We start from the raw sequence: 18,538 nt of genomic DNA on the forward strand, positions 1-18,538 counted from the left end.
TTTTATTGCAGTTCCAGGGGAGGAGGGAGCGGGGTGAAGAGCAGAGCCCTGGCCAGGGCCTTCCCCTGTTCCCTGGCAGTGGGCAGAGCTACAAGCAGCAGCAGCCGTGCCACAGGAGCAGGCACCCAGTGCGGGTCTCTGTCATCAGGGGGCAACGGGTCTTGAGGGGAAGCTCAAGCGGGGCAGGAGGAAGGCAGAGTTGGGCCCCAGGCAGGCACGAGGCATCCAGGCTCTGGAGGCCAGCAATGCCAAAGGGCTGTGCTTCCCAAGAGCGTCGTGTTGGGATGTGCCAGGGGCTTTTCCGGAGCTCTTCTTCATCTGTGGCCGGACACAGCGTGGGGCTTAGCAGGGCCCGCAGTTGCCGTTGAGGTACCTGTGGCCTCCGCGCCAGCCGCCATATCCGCAACCCCCAAAGGCTCCGTAGCCCCAGTGAGGCCCGTAGCCTCCATAGACCCCATAGCCCCCATAGCCCCCAAGGCCTCCATACACCCCATAGCCCCTAAGCCTCCAAAACCGCCACGGCCTCCAAAAGTGCCGCCGTAGCCCCTCCAACGCCGGGGGCTCCCGCCGAGCCAACAACGCTGTACTGCGGGAAGGAGCTGAGGATGGGCCCGGGGAAGGTGACCACCGAGGCCGGGGGCTGGATCACCACCGTGGAGTCGGGGCACTGCCGCACGCAGGGCTCGTTGGCGGTGTCAGCCAGCGGGGCCGGGGCGGCCACCCCACAGGAAGGGGCCCACAGGCTGGAGCAGGGCATCCTTCGGTTTCGTAGGTAAAGCTGCAAGACAAGGCAGAGCTACGGCTCAGTGCACGGCCTGATCCCAAATCCATCCTGCCTCCCTCGTACTTGGAAGCAGCGTCCCAGGACATGCTCTGCCTCATCTCAAGCGGTCAGAGCAAAAACGCGTTCCAGAGTTGAAACGCTTGTTAAGACCCCTTGCTCCCCTCATGCTCCCTGGTTCTTACTCACCCACGGGAGTGAGGAAAACCTCCCTCATCCAAAGCAGATGGGGAAATCACCAAGCTCCCAAAGGACTTGAGTCCATTGGTATACTCAGGGTATCGTACCTACAAGTGTAAATTTCCATCCTTTCCATAGCTCTCAAACAGGACCATCGCATCCTAACTCTGCACTATGAAAGCGTGGTGGAGCACACAGCAAAAGATACTTTGAGAAAGCTACTGCTGAGGAAGGAAAGCTGGAGGTAAGACTTGGACTTACCACAGTGATCAGGAGAATCAAGCGGAGGAAGACGGACAGAGGGCTGCAAAGCCCTCAGCTCTTTTATACGTGTCCCAGACTGCCCGGGCCATCGGCCAAGGGGGTGGTTGCAAAAACCCCAGGCAATTATGAAATCAAGCGGACAAGCTTCATGGCACAGATAGTGATGTGAGACGATTATATGCCTCCTCACTGGGGACACTGGCATGCAGATGTGCCCTAGAGAAGAAAGAGGTGATGGGAGCGACAGGCCGTGACACATCATTACATGAAAGACAAGGCGCTGCTGTAGCTGAACTCGCAGCACCAATAAACCCCGATCTGTCCGTAATCTGCTTTTGCTTACGCAGAAGAATCCTGGGCATCTTGCAGAAGATTGCTGTGCCCAACCACGCCACACTCAGCAGCAGCCCAGCCACGCACACAGAGCGCAGCAGTGCCCAGCGTGCCTCTGCCTGTGGCGAGCGTGGCCACGTGCAGCCCGGCTCTCTGTGGGTGCTCGGCCAGCATCTCCTGGCACAGTCCTCAATAGCCAGCTGAGTAATGGAGCACCTCCAGAGAGGGCTCGCGGAGGACCATGCTCGCGGAGGACATGAGGCTGAAGGAGCTGACAGCGACCGGGTCCTGTTGCTGCTCTTCTGCTCCTCCATAGACGTCCCCCCTCTCAGAAGTCTCCCCTGCGCTATCCCACTGCCGTGCCCATCGCGTCTCTACCAGCCCCCTGTGCGTTTGGGGTTTTGCCACGCATGGGACCCGTCTCCACTACTCTTTGCATGGCCATCAGGGGAAAGCAGGACCTAAAAATACGAATGTCCTCCAGAGCCTTAGAGGTGGGCAATTAATAGAGACGTCTGTGGACACCAAGAAATTGAGATGAGCAGCTGTTGCTGGCATTGGGAGATGGTGGGCATTTGGAAGTCACTCCCAGCACGTGCAAGGGCTTCTCCCTTTGCCCAACCTCCCAGTGCCTCTCTTTACCGGCTTGTAAAAGAGAGGTAATGACAGGCGTGATGGTTGTGCACAGGATTGCAAAGCACTTGTGCAGGATGCGCAGGACTCTTCTACGTAGGCAAAGTGGGGGATTAGGGACAGATCGGGGTTTATTGGTGCCGCGAGTTCAGCTCCAGCAGCGCCCTGTCTTTCATGTAATGGGGTGTAATGGTCTGCCCCTCCCATCACCCCTATCCTCTCCAGGGCACGTGTGCACGCCAGTGTCCCCAGTAAGGAGGAATATAATTGCCTCGCATCACAGTCTGTGTCATGAAGCTTGTCCGCTTGATCTCATGATTATGTGGAGTTTCCGCCGCCACCCCGTTGGCCAATGCCCCGGGCAGTCTGGGACATGTATAAAAGAGCTGAAGGCTTTGCAGCCCTCTATCCAGCTTCTGCCGCTTGACTCTCCTGATCAGAGGGGTAAGCCCGGGTCTTGGAAGCGACTTGGGAATCTCTCCCTGCCTCCCTCGATACAGCCCCTTCCCCACACTCTTGCCCAATCCCGGTGTGTTTTCCAGGACTCCTTGCCTGCCTGAAAGATGTCCTGCTCCAGCCTGTGCGTCCCTTCCTGTGGGGTGGCCGCCCCGGCCCCGCTGGCTGACACCGCCAACGAGCCCTGCGTGCGGCAGTGCCCCGACTCCACGGTGGTGATCCAGCCCCCGGCCTCGGTGGTCACCTTCCCCGGGCCCATCCTCAGCTCCTTCCCGCAGTACAGCGTTGTTGGCTCGGCGGGAGCCCCCGGCGTTGGAGGGGGCTACGGCGGCACTTTTGGAGGCCGTGGCGGTTTTGGAGGCTTAGGGGGCTATGGGGTGTATGGAGGCCTTGGGGGCTATGGGGGCTATGGAGGCTCTGGGCTTTATGGGGGCTACGGAGCCTTTGGGAGCTGCGGATACGGCGGCTGGCGCCGAGGCCACAGGTACCTCAACGGCAACTGCGGGCCCTGCTAAGCCCCACGCTGCGTCCGGCCACAGATGAAGGAGAGCTCCAGAAAATGCCCTGGCACAGCCCAACATGGCGCCCGAAGGAAGGACATCCCTTTGGCGTTGCTGGCCTCCAGAGCCTGGATGCCTCGTGCCTGCCTGGGGCCCAACTCTGCCTTCCTCCTGCCCCGCTTGAGCTTCCCTCCAGGACTTGCTGCCCCCTGACGACGCAGCCCCATGCTGGGTGCCTGCTCCTGCGGCACATCGGATGCTCACTGTTGCTCTGCCCACTGCCAGGAGACAGGGGAAGCCCTTGGCCAGGGCCCCGCTCTTCTCCCAACTCCCTCCTCCCCTGGAACTGCAATAAAAGCTCTGTTGCATCGTAATGTCGACCCATCGTTTTTCTTCATCCTTCCTCCATACCCAATACCCTGAGTGGCAGCCTTGGCTCCCCGGGCCGTCCCAGCCAGCTCCCACCCGCGACCTCGTCAGGGTGACCTGCGGGAGCTGCCTCGCTTCCTCCTGCCTGCCCTTGACAGCACATGCCTTCACCAGCCAGCCGCCTCCAGCGGGGGCTTTGCTAGTCTCCTTTGACAACAGCTTCTCCCTCTTTGCCCTCCCTGTCTTCTCCCCACTTTGGGCTCCTGCACTCTGCTGGGCCCCACAGTGAGTTTGCTGAACACTCTGGCCATTCCCCACAGGCTGCCTGCAGCCCCAGGGCTGCGGGCATTGGGACGCCAACAGAGCCAGTCCCAACGGCAAAGGCCCACCTCAGAGCCACTTGGGAGGCCACGGGTCCACAGGGGAGAGCGTGAGCAAGCCCCAGCACTGCCTTGCCTCCATCCTCTCCACATTCCTGCACCCCTCCTCATCCTCCTCCTCTTCTTCCTTTGTCTCCCACTGCTCCTTGGAGCACTTTTGGCATTGCCCTGCACTCACTGCTTGAGCAGAAGCCCTTCCCGGCATTCCTTGTGTCACCCGCCTGCAGCCTGGGGACACGGCTCTGCCCAGGCAGGACAGGAGAGCTTCGCACAGCCCGGTGCTCTGCACCAGACTTTGCTAGCCCTTTGCTGACCTTCCTTGCACACCAGCCCACAAAGCAAGCAGCCCACACTGCCACACCCACCCAAAGCACCCACCCACGGCAGCCGTGACGGGGTCACCAAAACCCCTTGCACCCTGTGCCCTCAGCGGACGTGCAGGGGACATCTCGTGAGCCAGGACCTGGTGGATGGTCGAGAGTCAGTGCACGCGGGGACCTGGCCAGATGCGCGGATGGGCAGAGATTGAAACGGCCTCGAGGGGAGGAGAAGACGTGCAAACTTCTGTTCAGGCGGCGGAAGAAACGAATGCCTGCTCTTGCCGTTTTGCTGCCTTTTCTTCCCATGCTGTGTGTTCACAATTGTGGATGACGCATCTTTTCCTGAGCTCGCCAGCAGTGACCAACGTGCTGCCCCGCTGCCCTTCCTGATGCCTGTGGCCGGAACTGTCTCTGTCCGAGACCACCTTGCAGCGCCGGGATCACACGGTCAGAGAAGATACTTGGGGAAGGGAGGGACCTCAGGATTGGAGGGTAGGCCGTCCAACCGCCTGCTCAAAGAGCTTTGCGCTTCACGTGACTGGATACGTGTGGCCATTTCATGGCTCTGAGAGGAAACTTGGGAAAAGTTGGCTGTGTCTACCTCACCCCTTCCCAGTGCCCCCACCTCTAGCTGGGTGCGGGGACATGGCCAGCAGCCCTGTACATGCAGTGCTCGTCTCTCCATTTCCCTGGACCTCCAAATGTGACCAATAACAAGCCAAGAAAAAGAGGTAATGCCAGGCATGCTGGTTTGGCAGCGGATTCGCAAGAGCTGCTGCAAGACACCTCTGGCACGTTCACGTATTGGAAGTGGGCTTTGGAAATGCAGTGTGTTTATTGCTGGTGGGAGACCAGAGGAAGCTGAGTGGGATGTGCTCCACAAGACCCAGCCGGGACTGTCATCATCAGTTGTAACACACCGAGCAAACTGCCCAAATGCTCCAAGGGCACTACCGTGGGAGATTCAGGCAGCCCAGACTGACAGGCCCTGAGGAGGTTTGGGGGAAGTGGGAAAAAAGAAGGAAGCATCAAGAAAAACCATGGGTCGACACTGCGATGCAGCACAGCTTTTATTGCAGTTCCAGGGGAGGAGGGAGCGGGGTGAAGAGCAGAGCCCTGGCCAGGGCCTTCCCCTGTTCCCTGGCAGTGGGCAGAGCTACAAGCAGCAGCAGCCGTGCCACAGGAGCAGGCACCCAGTGCGGGTCTCTGTCATCAGGGGGCAACGGGTCTTGAGGGGAAGCTCAAGCGGGGCAGGAGGAAGGCAGAGTTGGGCCCCAGGCAGGCACGAGGCATCCAGGCTCTGGAGGCCAGCAATGCCAAAGGGCTGTGCTTCCCAAGAGCGTCGTGTTGGGATGTGCCAGGGGCTTTTCCGGAGCTCTTCTTCATCTGTGGCCGGACACAGCGTGGGGCTTAGCAGGGCCCGCAGTTGCCGTTGAGGTACCTGTGGCCTCCGCGCCAGCCGCCATATCCGCAACCCCCAAAGGCTCCGTAGCCCCAGTGAGGCCCGTAGCCTCCATAGACCCCATAGCCCCCATAGCCCCCAAGGCCTCCATACACCCCATAGCCCCTAAGCCTCCAAAACCGCCACGGCCTCCAAAAGTGCCGCCGTAGCCCCCTCCAACGCCGGGGCTCCCGCCGAGCCAACAACGCTGTACTGCGGGAAGGAGCTGAGGATGGGCCCGGGGAAGGTGACCACCGAGGCCGGGGGCTGGATCACCACCGTGGAGTCGGGGCACTGCCGCACGCAGGGCTCGTTGGCGGTGTCAGCCAGCGGGGCCGGGGCGGCCACCCCACAGGAAGGGGCCCACAGGCTGGAGCAGGGCATCCTTCGGTTTCGTAGGTAAAGCTGCAAGACAAGGCAGAGCTACGGCTCAGTGCACGGCCTGATCCCAAATCCATCCTGCCTCCCTCGTACTTGGAAGCAGCGTCCCAGGACATGCTCTGCCTCATCTCAAGCGGTCAGAGCAAAAACGCGTTCCAGAGTTGAAACGCTTGTTAAGACCCCTTGCTCCCCTCATGCTCCCTGGTTCTTACTCACCCACGGGAGTGAGGAAAACCTCCCTCATCCAAAGCAGATGGGGAAATCACCAAGCTCCCAAAGGACTTGAGTCCATTGGTATACTCAGGGTATCGTACCTACAAGTGTAAATTTCCATCCTTTCCATAGCTCTCAAACAGGACCATCGCATCCTAACTCTGCACTATGAAAGCGTGGTGGAGCACACAGCAAAAGATACTTTGAGAAAGCTACTGCTGAGGAAGGAAAGCTGGAGGTAAGACTTGGACTTACCACAGTGATCAGGAGAATCAAGCGGAGGAAGACGGACAGAGGGCTGCAAAGCCCTCAGCTCTTTTATACGTGTCCCAGACTGCCCGGGCCATCGGCCAACGGGTGGTTGCAAAACCCCAGGCAATTATGAAATCAAGCGGACAAGCTTCATGGCACAGATAGTGATGTGAGACGATTATATGCCTCCTCACTGGGGACACTGGCATGCAGATGTGCCCTAGAGAAGAAAGAGGTGATGGGAGCGACAGGCCGTGACACATCATTACATGAAAGACAAGGCGCTGCTGTAGCTGAACTCGCAGCACCAATAAACCCCGATCTGTCCGTAATCTGCTTTTGCTTACGCAGAAGAATCCTGGGCATCTTGCAGAAGATTGCTGTGCCCAACCACGCCACACTCAGCAGCAGCCCAGCCACGCACACAGAGCGCAGCAGTGCCCAGCGTGCCTCTGCCTGTGGCGAGCGTGGCCACGTGCAGCCCGGCTCTCTGTGGGTGCTCGGCCAGCATCTCCTGGCACAGTCCTCAATAGCCAGCTGAGTAATGGAGCACCTCCAGAGAGGGCTCGCGGAGGACCATGCTCGCGGAGGACATGAGGCTGAAGGAGCTGACAGCGACCGGGTCCTGTTGCTGCTCTTCTGCTCCTCCATAGACGTCCCCCCTCTCAGAAGTCTCCCTGCGCTATCCCACTGCCGTGCCCATCGCGTCTCTACCAGCCCCTGTGCGTTTGGGGTTTTGCCACGCATGGGACCCGTCTCCACTACTCTTTGCATGGCCATCAGGGGAAAGCAGGACCTAAAAATACGAATGTCCTCCAGAGCCTTAGAGGTGGGCAATTAATAGAGACGTCTGTGGACACCAAGAAATTGAGATGAGCAGCTGTTGCTGGCATTGGGAGATGGTGGGCATTTGGAAGTCACTCCCAGCACGTGCAAGGGCTTCTCCCTTTGCCCAACCTCCCAGTGCCTCTCTTTACCGGCTTGTAAAAGAGAGGTAATGACAGGCGTGATGGTTGTGCACAGGATTGCAAAGCACTTGTGCAGGATGCGCAGGACTCTTCTACGTAGGCAAAGTGGGGGATTAGGGACAGATCGGGGTTTATTGGTGCCGCGAGTTCAGCTCCAGCAGCGCCCTGTCTTTCATGTAATGGGGTGTAATGGTCTGCCCCTCCCATCACCCCTATCCTCTCCAGGGCACGTGTGCACGCCAGTGTCCCCAGTAAGGAGGAATATAATTGCCTCGCATCACAGTCTGTGTCATGAAGCTTGTCCGCTTGATCTCATGATTATGTGGAGTTTCCGCCGCCACCCCGTTGGCCAATGCCCCGGGCAGTCTGGGACATGTATAAAAGAGCTGAAGGCTTTGCAGCCCTCTATCCAGCTTCTGCCGCTTGACTCTCCTGATCAGAGGGGTAAGCCCGGGTCTTGGAAGCGACTTGGGAATCTCTCCCTGCCTCCCTCGATACAGCCCCTTCCCCACACTCTTGCCCAATCCCCGGTGTGTTTTCCAGGACTCCTTGCCTGCCTGAAAGATGTCCTGCTCCAGCCTGTGCGTCCCTTCCTGTGGGGTGGCCGCCCCGGCCCCGCTGGCTGACACCGCCAACGAGCCCTGCGTGCGGCAGTGCCCCGACTCCACGGTGGTGATCCAGCCCCCGGCCTCGGTGGTCACCTTCCCCGGGCCCATCCTCAGCTCCTTCCCGCAGTACAGCGTTGTTGGCTCGGCGGGAGCCCCCAGCGTTGGAGGGGGCTACGGCGGCACTTTTGGAGGCCGTGGCGGTTTTGGAGGCTTAGGGGGCTATGGGGTGTATGGAGGCCTTGGGGGCTATGGGGGCTATGGAGGCTCTGGGCTTTATGGGGGCTACGGAGCCTTTGGGAGCTGCGGATACGGCGGCTGGCGCCGAGGCCACAGGTACCTCAACGGCAACTGCGGGCCCTGCTAAGCCCCACGCTGCGTCCGGCCACAGATGAAGGAGAGCTCCAGAAAATGCCCTGGCACAGCCCAACATGGCGCCCGAAGGAAGGACATCCCTTTGGCGTTGCTGGCCTCCAGAGCCTGGATGCCTCGTGCCTGCCTGGGGCCCAACTCTGCCTTCCTCCTGCCCCGCTTGAGCTTCCCTCCAGGACTTGCTGCCCCCTGACGACGCAGCCCCATGCTGGGTGCCTGCTCCTGCGGCACATCGGATGCTCACTGTTGCTCTGCCCACTGCCAGGAGACAGGGGAAGCCCTTGGCCAGGGCCCCGCTCTTCTCCCAACTCCCTCCTCCCCTGGAACTGCAATAAAAGCTCTGTTGCATCGTAATGTCGACCCATCGTTTTTCTTCATCCTTCCTCCATACCCAATACCCTGAGTGGCAGCCTTGGCTCCCCGGGCCGTCCCAGCCAGCTCCCACCCGCGACCTCGTCAGGGTGACCTGCGGGAGCTGCCTCGCTTCCTCCTGCCTGCCCTTGACAGCACATGCCTTCACCAGCCAGCCGCCTCCAGCGGGGGCTTTGCTAGTCTCCTTTGACAACAGCTTCTCCCTCTTTGCCCTCCCTGTCTTCTCCCCACTTTGGGCTCCTGCACTCTGCTGGGCCCCACAGTGAGTTTGCTGAACACTCTGGCCATTCCCCACAGGCTGCCTGCAGCCCCAGGGCTGCGGGCATTGGGACGCCAACAGAGCCAGTCCCAACGGCAAAGGCCCACCTCAGAGCCACTTGGGAGGCCACGGGTCCACAGGGGAGAGCGTGAGCAAGCCCCAGCACTGCCTTGCCTCCATCCTCTCCACATTCCTGCACCCCTCCTCATCCTCCTCCTCTTCTTCCTCTGTCTCCCACTGCTCCTTGGAGCACTTTTGGCATTGCCCTGCACTCACTGCTTGAGCAGAAGCCCTTCCCGGCATTCCTTGTGTCACCCGCCTGCAGCCTGGGGACACGGCTCTGCCCAGGCAGGACAGGAGAGCTTCGCACAGCCCGGTGCTCTGCACCAGACTTTGCTAGCCCTTTGCTGACCTTCCTTGCACACCAGCCCACAAAGCAAGCAGCCCACACTGCCACACCCACCCAAAGCACCCACCCACGGCAGCCGTGACGGGGTCACCAAAACCCCTTGCACCCTGTGCCCTCAGCGGACGTGCAGGGGACATCTCGTGAGCCAGGACCTGGTGGATGGTCGAGAGTCAGTGCAGGGGGGGACCTGGCCAGATGCGCGGATGGGCAGAGATTGAAACGGCCTCGAGGGGAGGAGAAGACGTGCAAACTTCTGTTCAGGCGGCGGAAGAAACGAATGCCTGCTCTTGCCGTTTTGCTGCCTTTTCTTCCCATGCTGTGTGTTCACAATTGTGGATGACGCATCTTTTCCTGAGCTCGCCAGCAGTGACCAACGTGCTGCCCCGCTGCCCTTCCTGATGCCTGTGGCCGGAACTGTCTCTGTCCGAGACCACCTTGCAGCGCCGGGATCACACGGTCAGAGAAGATACTTGGGGAAGGGAGGGACCTCAGGATTGGAGGGTAGGCCGTCCAACCGCCTGCTCAAAGAGCTTTGCGCTTCACGTGACTGGATACGTGTGGCCATTTCATGGCTCTGAGAGGAAACTTGGGAAAAGTTGGCTGTGTCTACCTCACCCCTTCCCAGTGCCCCCCACCTCTAGCTGGGTGCGGGGACATGGCCAGCAGCCCTGTACATGCAGTGCTCGTCTCTCCATTTCCCTGGACCTCCAAATGTGACCAATAACAAGCCAAGAAAAAGAGGTAATGCCAGGCATGCTGGTTTGGCAGCGGATTCGCAAGAGCTGCTGCAAGACACCTCTGGCACGTTCACGTATTGGAAGTGGGCTTTGGAAATGCAGTGTGTTTATTGCTGGTGGGAGACCAGAGGAAGCTGAGTGGGATGTGCTCCACAAGACCCAGCCGGGACTGTCATCATCAGTTGTAACACACCGAGCAAACTGCCCAAATGCTCCAAGGGCACTACCGTGGGAGATTCAGGCAGCCCAGACTGACAGGCCCTGAGGAGGTTTGGGGGAAGTGGGAAAAAAGAAGGAAGCATCAAGAAAAACCATGGGTCGACACTGCGATGCAGCACAGCTTTTATTGCAGTTCCAGGGGAGGAGGGAGCGGGGTGAAGAGCAGAGCCCTGGCCAGGGCCTTCCCCTGTTCCCTGGCAGTGGGCAGAGCTACAAGCAGCAGCAGCCGTGCCACAGGAGCAGGCACCCAGTGCGGGTCTCTGTCATCAGGGGGCAACGGGTCTTGAGGGGAAGCTCAAGCGGGGCAGGAGGAAGGCAGAGTTGGGCCCCAGGCAGGCACGAGGCATCCAGGCTCTGGAGGCCAGCAATGCCAAAGGGCTGTGCTTCCCAAGAGCGTCGTGTTGGGATGTGCCAGGGGCTTTTCCGGAGCTCTTCTTCATCTGTGGCCGGACACAGCGTGGGGCTTAGCAGGGCCCGCAGTTGCCGTTGAGGTACCTGTGGCCTCCGCGCCAGCCGCCATATCCGCAACCCCCAAAGGCTCCGTAGCCCCAGTGAGGCCCGTAGCCTCCATAGACCCCATAGCCCCCATAGCCCCCAAGGCCTCCATACACCCCATAGCCCCCTAAGCCTCCAAAACCGCCACGGCCTCCAAAAGTGCCGCCGTAGCCCCCTCCAACGCCGGGGGCTCCCGCCGAGCCAACAACGCTGTACTGCGGGAAGGAGCTGAGGATGGGCCCGGGGAAGGTGACCACCGAGGCCGGGGGCTGGATCACCACCGTGGAGTCGGGGCACTGCCGCACGCAGGGCTCGTTGGCGGTGTCAGCCAGCGGGGCCGGGGCGGCCACCCCACAGGAAGGGGCCCACAGGCTGGAGCAGGGCATCCTTCGGTTTCGTAGGTAAAGCTGCAAGACAAGGCAGAGCTACGGCTCAGTGCACGGCCTGATCCCAAATCCATCCTGCCTCCCTCGTACTTGGAAGCAGCGTCCCAGGACATGCTCTGCCTCATCTCAAGCGGTCAGAGCAAAAACGCGTTCCAGAGTTGAAACGCTTGTTAAGACCCCTTGCTCCCCTCATGCTCCCTGGTTCTTACTCACCCACGGGAGTGAGGAAAACCTCCCTCATCCAAAGCAGATGGGGAAATCACCAAGCTCCCAAAGGACTTGAGTCCATTGGTATACTCAGGGTATCGTACCTACAAGTGTAAATTTCCATCCTTTCCATAGCTCTCAAACAGGACCATCGCATCCTAACTCTGCACTATGAAAGCGTGGTGGAGCACACAGCAAAAGATACTTTGAGAAAGCTACTGCTGAGGAAGGAAAGCTGGAGGTAAGACTTGGACTTACCACAGTGATCAGGAGAATCAAGCGGAGGAAGACGGACAGAGGGCTGCAAAGCCCTCAGCTCTTTTATACGTGTCCCAGACTGCCCGGGCCATCGGCCAAGGGGGTGGTTGCAAAAACAGAACGCAATTATGAAATCAAGCGGACAAGCTTCATGGCACAGATAGTGATGTGAGACGATTATATGCCTCCTCACTGGGGACACTGGCATGCAGATGTGCCCTAGAGAAGAAAGAGGTGATGGGAGCGACAGGCCGTGACACATCATTACATGAAAGACAAGGCGCTGCTGTAGCTGAACTCGCAGCACCAATAAACCCCGATCTGTCCGTAATCTGCTTTTGCTTACGCAGAAGAATCCTGGGCATCTTGCAGAAGATTGCTGTGCCCAACCACGCCACACTCAGCAGCAGCCCAGCCACGCACACAGAGCGCAGCAGTGCCCAGCGTGCCTCTGCCTGTGGCGAGCGTGGCCACGTGCAGCCCGGCTCTCTGTGGGTGCTCGGCCAGCATCTCCTGGCACAGTCCTCAATAGCCAGCTGAGTAATGGAGCACCTCCAGAGAGGGCTCGCGGAGGACCATGCTCGCGGAGGACATGAGGCTGAAGGAGCTGACAGCGACCGGGTCCTGTTGCTGCTCTTCTGCTCCTCCATAGACGTCCCCCCTCTCAGAAGTCTCCCTGCGCTATCCCACTGCCGTGCCCATCGCGCCTCTACCAGCGCGCTGTGCGTTTGGGGTTTTGCCACGCATGGGACCCGTCTCCACTACTCTTTGCATGGCCATCAGGGGAAAGCAGGACCTAAAAATACGAATGTCCTCCAGAGCCTTAGAGGTGGGCAATTAATAGAGACGTCTGTGGACACCAAGAAATTGAGATGAGCAGCTGTTGCTGGCATTGGGAGATGGTGGGCATTTGGAAGTCACTCCCAGCACGTGCAAGGGCTTCTCCCTTTGCCCAACCTCCCAGTGCCTCTCTTTACCGGCTTGTAAAAGAGAGGTAATGACAGGCGTGATGGTTGTGCACAGGATTGCAAAGCACTTGTGCAGGATGCGCAGGACTCTTCTACGTAGGCAAAGTGGGGGATTAGGGACAGATCGGGGTTTATTGGTGCCGCGAGTTCAGCTCCAGCAGCGCCCTGTCTTTCATGTAATGGGGTGTAATGGTCTGCCCCTCCCATCACCCCTATCCTCTCCAGGGCACGTGTGCACGCCAGTGTCCCCAGTAAGGAGGAATATAATTGCCTCGCATCACAGTCTGTGTCATGAAGCTTGTCCGCTTGATCTCATGATTATGTGGAGTTTCCGCCGCCACCCCGTTGGCCAATGCCCCGGGCAGTCTGGGACATGTATAAAAGAGCTGAAGGCTTTGCAGCCCTCTATCCAGCTTCTGCCGCTTGACTCTCCTGATCAGAGGGGTAAGCCCGGGTCTTGGAAGCGACTTGGGAATCTCTCCCTGCCTCCCTCGATACAGCCCCTTCCCCACACTCTTGCCCAATCCCCGGTGTGTTTTCCAGGACTCCTTGCCTGCCTGAAAGATGTCCTGCTCCAGCCTGTGCGTCCCTTCCTGTGGGGTGGCCGCCCCGGCCCCGCTGGCTGACACCGCCAACGAGCCCTGCGTGCGGCAGTGCCCCGACTCCACGGTGGTGATCCAGCCCCCGGCCTCGGTGGTCACCTTCCCCGGGCCCATCCTCAGCTCCTTCCCGCAGTACAGCGTTGTTGGCTCGGCGGGAGCCCCCGGCGTTGGAGGGGGCTACGGCGGCACTTTTGGAGGCCGTGGCGGTTTTGGAGGCTTAGGGGGCTATGGGGTGTATGGAGGCCTTGGGGGCTATGGGGGCTATGGAGGCTCTGGGCTTTATGGGGGCTACGGAGCCTTTGGGAGCTGCGGATACGGCGGCTGGCGCCGAGGCCACCGGTACCTCAACGGCAACTGCGGGCCCTGCTAAGCCCCACGCTGCGTCCGGCCACAGATGAAGGAGAGCTCCAGAAAATGCCCTGGCACAGCCCAACATGGCGCCCGAAGGAAGGACATCCCTTTGGCGTTGCTGGCCTCCAGAGCCTGGATGCCTCGTGCCTGCCTGGGGCCCAACTCTGCCTTCCTCCTGCCCCGCTTGAGCTTCCCTCCAGGACTTGCTGCCCCCTGACGACGCAGCCCCATGCTGGGTGCCTGCTCCTGCGGCACATCGGATGCTCACTGTTGCTCTGCCCACTGCCAGGAGACAGGGGAAGCCCTTGGCCAGGGCCCCGCTCTTCTCCCAACTCCCTCCTCCCCTGGAACTGCAATAAAAGCTCTGTTGCATCGTAATGTCGACCCATCGTTTTTCTTCATCCTTCCTCCATACCCAATACCCTGAGTGGCAGCCTTGGCTCCCCGGGCCGTCCCAGCCAGCTCCCACCCGCGACCTCGTCAGGGTGACCTGCGGGAGCTGCCTCGCTTCCTCCTGCCTGCCCTTGACAGCACATGCCTTCACCAGCCAGCCGCCTCCAGCGGGGGCTTTGCTAGTCTCCTTTGACAACAGCTTCTCCCTCTTTGCCCTCCCTGTCTTCTCCCCACTTTGGGCTCCTGCACTCTGCTGGGCCCCACAGTGAGTTTGCTGAACACTCTGGCCATTCCCCACAGGCTGCCTGCAGCCCCAGGGCTGCGGGCATTGGGACGCCAACAGAGCCAGTCCCAACGGCAAAGGCCCACCTCAGAGCCACTTGGGAGGCCACGGGTCCACAGGGGAGAGCGTGAGCAAGCCCCAGCACTGCCTTGCCTCCATCCTCTCCACATTCCTGCACCCCTCCTCATCCTCCTCCTCTTCTTCCTCTGTCTCCCACTGCTCCTTGGAGCACTTTTGGCATTGCCCTGCACTCACTGCTTGAGCAGAAGCCCTTCCCGGCATTCCTTGTGTCACCCGCCTGCAGCCTGGGGACACGGCTCTGCCCAGGCAGGACAGGAGAGCTTCGCACAGCCCGGTGCTCTGCACCAGACTTTGCTAGCCCTTTGCTGACCTTCCTTGCACACCAGCCCACAAAGCAAGCAGCCCACACTGCCACACCCACCCAAAGCACCCACCCACGGCAGCCGTGACGGGGTCACCAAAACCCCTTGCACCCTGTGCCCTCAGCGGACGTGCAGGGGACATCTCGTGAGCCAGGACCTGGTGGATGGTCGAGAGTCAGTGCAGGGGGGGACCTGGCCAGATGCGCGGATGGGCAGAGATTGAAACGGCCTCGAGGGGAGGAGAAGACGTGCAAACTTCTGTTCAGGCGGCGGAAGAAACGAATGCCTGCTCTTGCCGTTTTGCTGCCTTTTCTTCCCATGCTGTGTGTTCACAATTGTGGATGACGCATCTTTTCCTGAGCTCGCCAGCAGTGACCAACGTGCTGCCCCGCTGCCCTTCCTGATGCCTGTGGCCGGAACTGTCTCTGTCCGAGACCACCTTGCAGCGCCGGGATCACACGGTCAGAGAAGATACTTGGGGAAGGGAGGGACCTCAGGATTGGAGGGTAGGCCGTCCAACCGCCTGCTCAAAGAGCTTTGCGCTTCACGTGACTGGATACGTGTGGCCATTTCATGGCTCTGAGAGGAAACTTGGGAAAAGTTGGCTGTGTCTACCTCACCCCTTCCCAGTGCCCCCACCTCTAGCTGGGTGCGGGGACATGGCCAGCAGCCCTGTACATGCAGTGCTCGTCTCTCCATTTCCCTGGACCTCCAAATGTGACCAATAACAAGCCAAGAAAAAGAGGTAATGCCAGGCATGCTGGTTTGGCAGCGGATTCGCAAGAGCTGCTGCAAGACACCTCTGGCACGTTCACGTATTGGAAGTGGGCTTTGGAAATGCAGTGTGTTTATTGCTGGTGGGAGACCAGAGGAAGCTGAGTGGGATGTGCTCCACAAGACCCAGCCGGGACTGTCATCATCAGTTGTAACACACCGAGCAAACTGCCCAAATGCTCCAAGGGCACTACCGTGGGAGATTCAGGCAGCCCAGACTGACAGGCCCTGAGGAGGTTTGGGGGAAGTGGGAAAAAAGAAGGAAGCATCAAGAAAAACCATGGGTCGACACTGCGATGCAGCACAGCTTTTATTGCAGTTCCAGGGGAGGAGGGAGCGGGGTGAAGAGCAGAGCCCTGGCCAGGGCCTTCCCCTGTTCCCTGGCAGTGGGCAGAGCTACAAGCAGCAGCAGCCGTGCCACAGGAGCAGGCACCCAGTGCGGGTCTCTGTCATCAGGGGGCAACGGGTCTTGAGGGGAAGCTCAAGCGGGGCAGGAGGAAGGCAGAGTTGGGCCCCAGGCAGGCACGAGGCATCCAGGCTCTGGAGGCCAGCAATGCCAAAGGGCTGTGCTTCCCAAGAGCGTCGTGTTGGGATGTGCCAGGGGCTTTTCCGGAGCTCTTCTTCATCTGTGGCCGGACACAGCGTGGGGCTTAGCAGGGCCCGCAGTTGCCGTTGAGGTACCTGTGGCCTCCGCGCCAGCCGCCATATCCGCAACCCCAAAGGCTCCGTAGCCCCAGTGAGGCCCGTAGCCTCCATAGACCCCATAGCCCCCATAGCCCCCAAGGCCTCCATACACCCCATAGCCCCCTAAGCCTCCAAAACCGCCACGGCCTCCAAAAGTGCCGCCGTAGCCCCCTCCAACGCCGGGGGCTCCCGCCGAGCCAACAACGCTGTACTACCAAGGAGATGAGGATGGGCCCGGGGAAGGTGACCACCGAGGCCGGGGGCTGGATCACCACCGTGGAGTCGGGGCACTGCCGCACGCAGGGCTCGTTGGCGGTGTCAGCCAGCGGGGCCGGGGCGGCCACCCCACAGGAAGGGGCCCACAGGCTGGAGCAGGGCATCCTTCGGTTTTGTAGGTAAAGCTGCAAGACAAGGCAGAGCTACGGCTCAGTGCACGGCCTGATCCCAAATCCATCCTGCCTCCCTCGTACTTGGAAGCAGCGTCCCAGGACATGCTCTGCCTCATCTCAAGCGGTCAGAGCAAAAACGCGTTCCAGAGTTGAAACGCTTGTTAAGACCCCTTGCTCCCCTCATGCTCCCTGGTTCTTACTCACCCACGGGAGTGAGGAAAACCTCCCTCATCCAAAGCAGATGGGGAAATCACCAAGCTCCCAAAGGACTTGAGTCCATTGGTATACTCAGGGTATCGTACCTACAAGTGTAAATTTCCATCCTTTCCATAGCTCTCAAACAGGACCATCGCATCCTAACTCTGCACTATGAAAGCGTGGTGGAGCACACAGCAAAAGATACTTTGAGAAAGCTACTGCTGAGGAAGGAAAGCTGGAGGTAAGACTTGGACTTACCACAGTGATCAGGAGAATCAAGCGGAGGAAGACGGACAGAGGGCTGCAAAGCCCTCAGCTCTTTTATACGTGTCCCAGACTGCCCGGGCCATCGGCCAAGGGGGTGGTTGCAAAACCCCAGGCAATTATGAAATCAAGCGGACAAGCTTCATGGCACAGATAGTGATGTGAGACGATTATATGCCTCCTCACTGGGGACACTGGCATGCAGATGTGCCCTAGAGAAGAAAGAGGTGATGGGAGCGACAGGCCGTGACACATCATTACATGAAAGACAAGGCGCTGCTGTAGCTGAACTCGCAGCACCAATAAACCCCGATCTGTCCGTAATCTGCTTTTGCTTACGCAGAAGAATCCTGGGCATCTTGCAGAAGATTGCTGTGCCCAACCACGCCACACTCAGCAGCAGCCCAGCCACGCACACAGAGCGCAGCAGTGCCCAGCGTGCCTCTGCCTGTGGCGAGCGTGGCCACGTGCAGCCCGGCTCTCTGTGGGTGCTCGGCCAGCATCTCCTGGCACAGTCCTCAATAGCCAGCTGAGTAATGGAGCACCTCCAGAGAGGGCTCGCGGAGGACCATGCTCGCGGAGGACATGAGGCTGAAGGAGCTGACAGCGACCGGGTCCTGTTGCTGCTCTTCTGCTCCTCCATAGACGTCCCCCCTCTCAGAAGTCTCCCCTGCGCTATCCCACTGCCGTGCCCATCGCGTCTCTACCAGGCCCCTGTGCGTTTGGGGTTTTGCCACGCATGGGACCCGTCTCCACTACTCTTTGCATGGCCATCAGGGGAAAGCAGGACCTAAAAATACGAATGTCCTCCAGAGCCTTAGAGGTGGGCAATTAATAGAGACGTCTGTGGACACCAAGAAATTGAGATGAGCAGCTGTTGCTGGCATTGGGAGATGGTGGGCATTTGGAAGTCACTCCCAGCACGTGCAAGGGCTTCTCCCTTTGCCCAACCTCCCAGTGCCTCTCTTTACCGGCTTGTAAAAGAGAGGTAATGACAGGCGTGATGGTTGTGCACAGGATTGCAAAGCACTTGTGCAGGATGCGCAGGACTCTTCTACGTAGGCAAAGTGGGGGATTAGGGACAGATCGGGGTTTATTGGTGCCGCGAGTTCAGCTCCAGCAGCGCCCTGTCTTTCATGTAATGGGGTGTAATGGTCTGCCCCTCCCATCACCCCTATCCTCTCCAGGGCACGTGTGCACGCCAGTGTCCCCAGTAAGGAGGAATATAATTGCCTCGCATCACAGTCTGTGTCATGAAGCTTGTCCGCTTGATCTCATGATTATGTGGAGTTTCCGCCACCACCCCGTTGGCCAATGCCCCGGGCAGTCTGGGACATGTATAAAAGAGCTGAAGGCTTTGCAGCCCTCTATCCAGCTTCTGCCGCTTGACTCTCCTGATCAGAGGGTAAGCCCGGGTCTTGGAAGCGACTTGGGAATCTCTCCCTGCCTCCCTCGATAC

The 18,538-nt window shown here is 59.6% G+C and overlaps 2 protein-coding genes and 3 pseudogenes across 2 annotated transcripts; 1 reads left to right on the forward strand and 4 right to left on the reverse strand.

Annotated features, from left to right (window-relative positions):
- Positions 1–342: 342 nt before the first annotated feature.
- Positions 343–757, reverse strand: LOC140645874 (claw keratin-like; annotated as a pseudogene).
- A 4,869-nt stretch (positions 758–5,626) lies between these two features.
- Positions 5,627–6,041, reverse strand: LOC140645869 (claw keratin-like; annotated as a pseudogene).
- A 1,994-nt stretch (positions 6,042–8,035) lies between these two features.
- LOC140645871 (claw keratin-like) lies at positions 8,036–8,443 on the forward strand. Its single transcript, XM_072849349.1, has one exon. It carries the CDS (start codon positions 8,036–8,038, stop codon positions 8,441–8,443), a length of 408 nt encoding a protein of 135 aa, XP_072705450.1.
- Positions 8,444–10,908: 2,465 nt separating this feature from the next.
- On the reverse strand, positions 10,909–11,325 carry LOC140645870 (claw keratin-like). Its single transcript, XM_072849348.1, has one exon. The coding sequence runs from the start codon at positions 11,323–11,325 to the stop codon at positions 10,909–10,911; it is 417 nt and encodes a 138-aa protein (XP_072705449.1).
- Positions 11,326–16,194: 4,869 nt separating this feature from the next.
- On the reverse strand, positions 16,195–16,608 carry LOC140645888 (claw keratin-like; annotated as a pseudogene).
- Positions 16,609–18,538: the final 1,930 nt, after the last annotated feature.

This window comes from Ciconia boyciana, unplaced genomic scaffold, assembly GCF_034638445.1.
Source record: "Ciconia boyciana unplaced genomic scaffold, ASM3463844v1 HiC_scaffold_40, whole genome shotgun sequence".
Taxonomy (NCBI): domain Eukaryota; kingdom Metazoa; phylum Chordata; class Aves; order Ciconiiformes; family Ciconiidae; genus Ciconia; species Ciconia boyciana.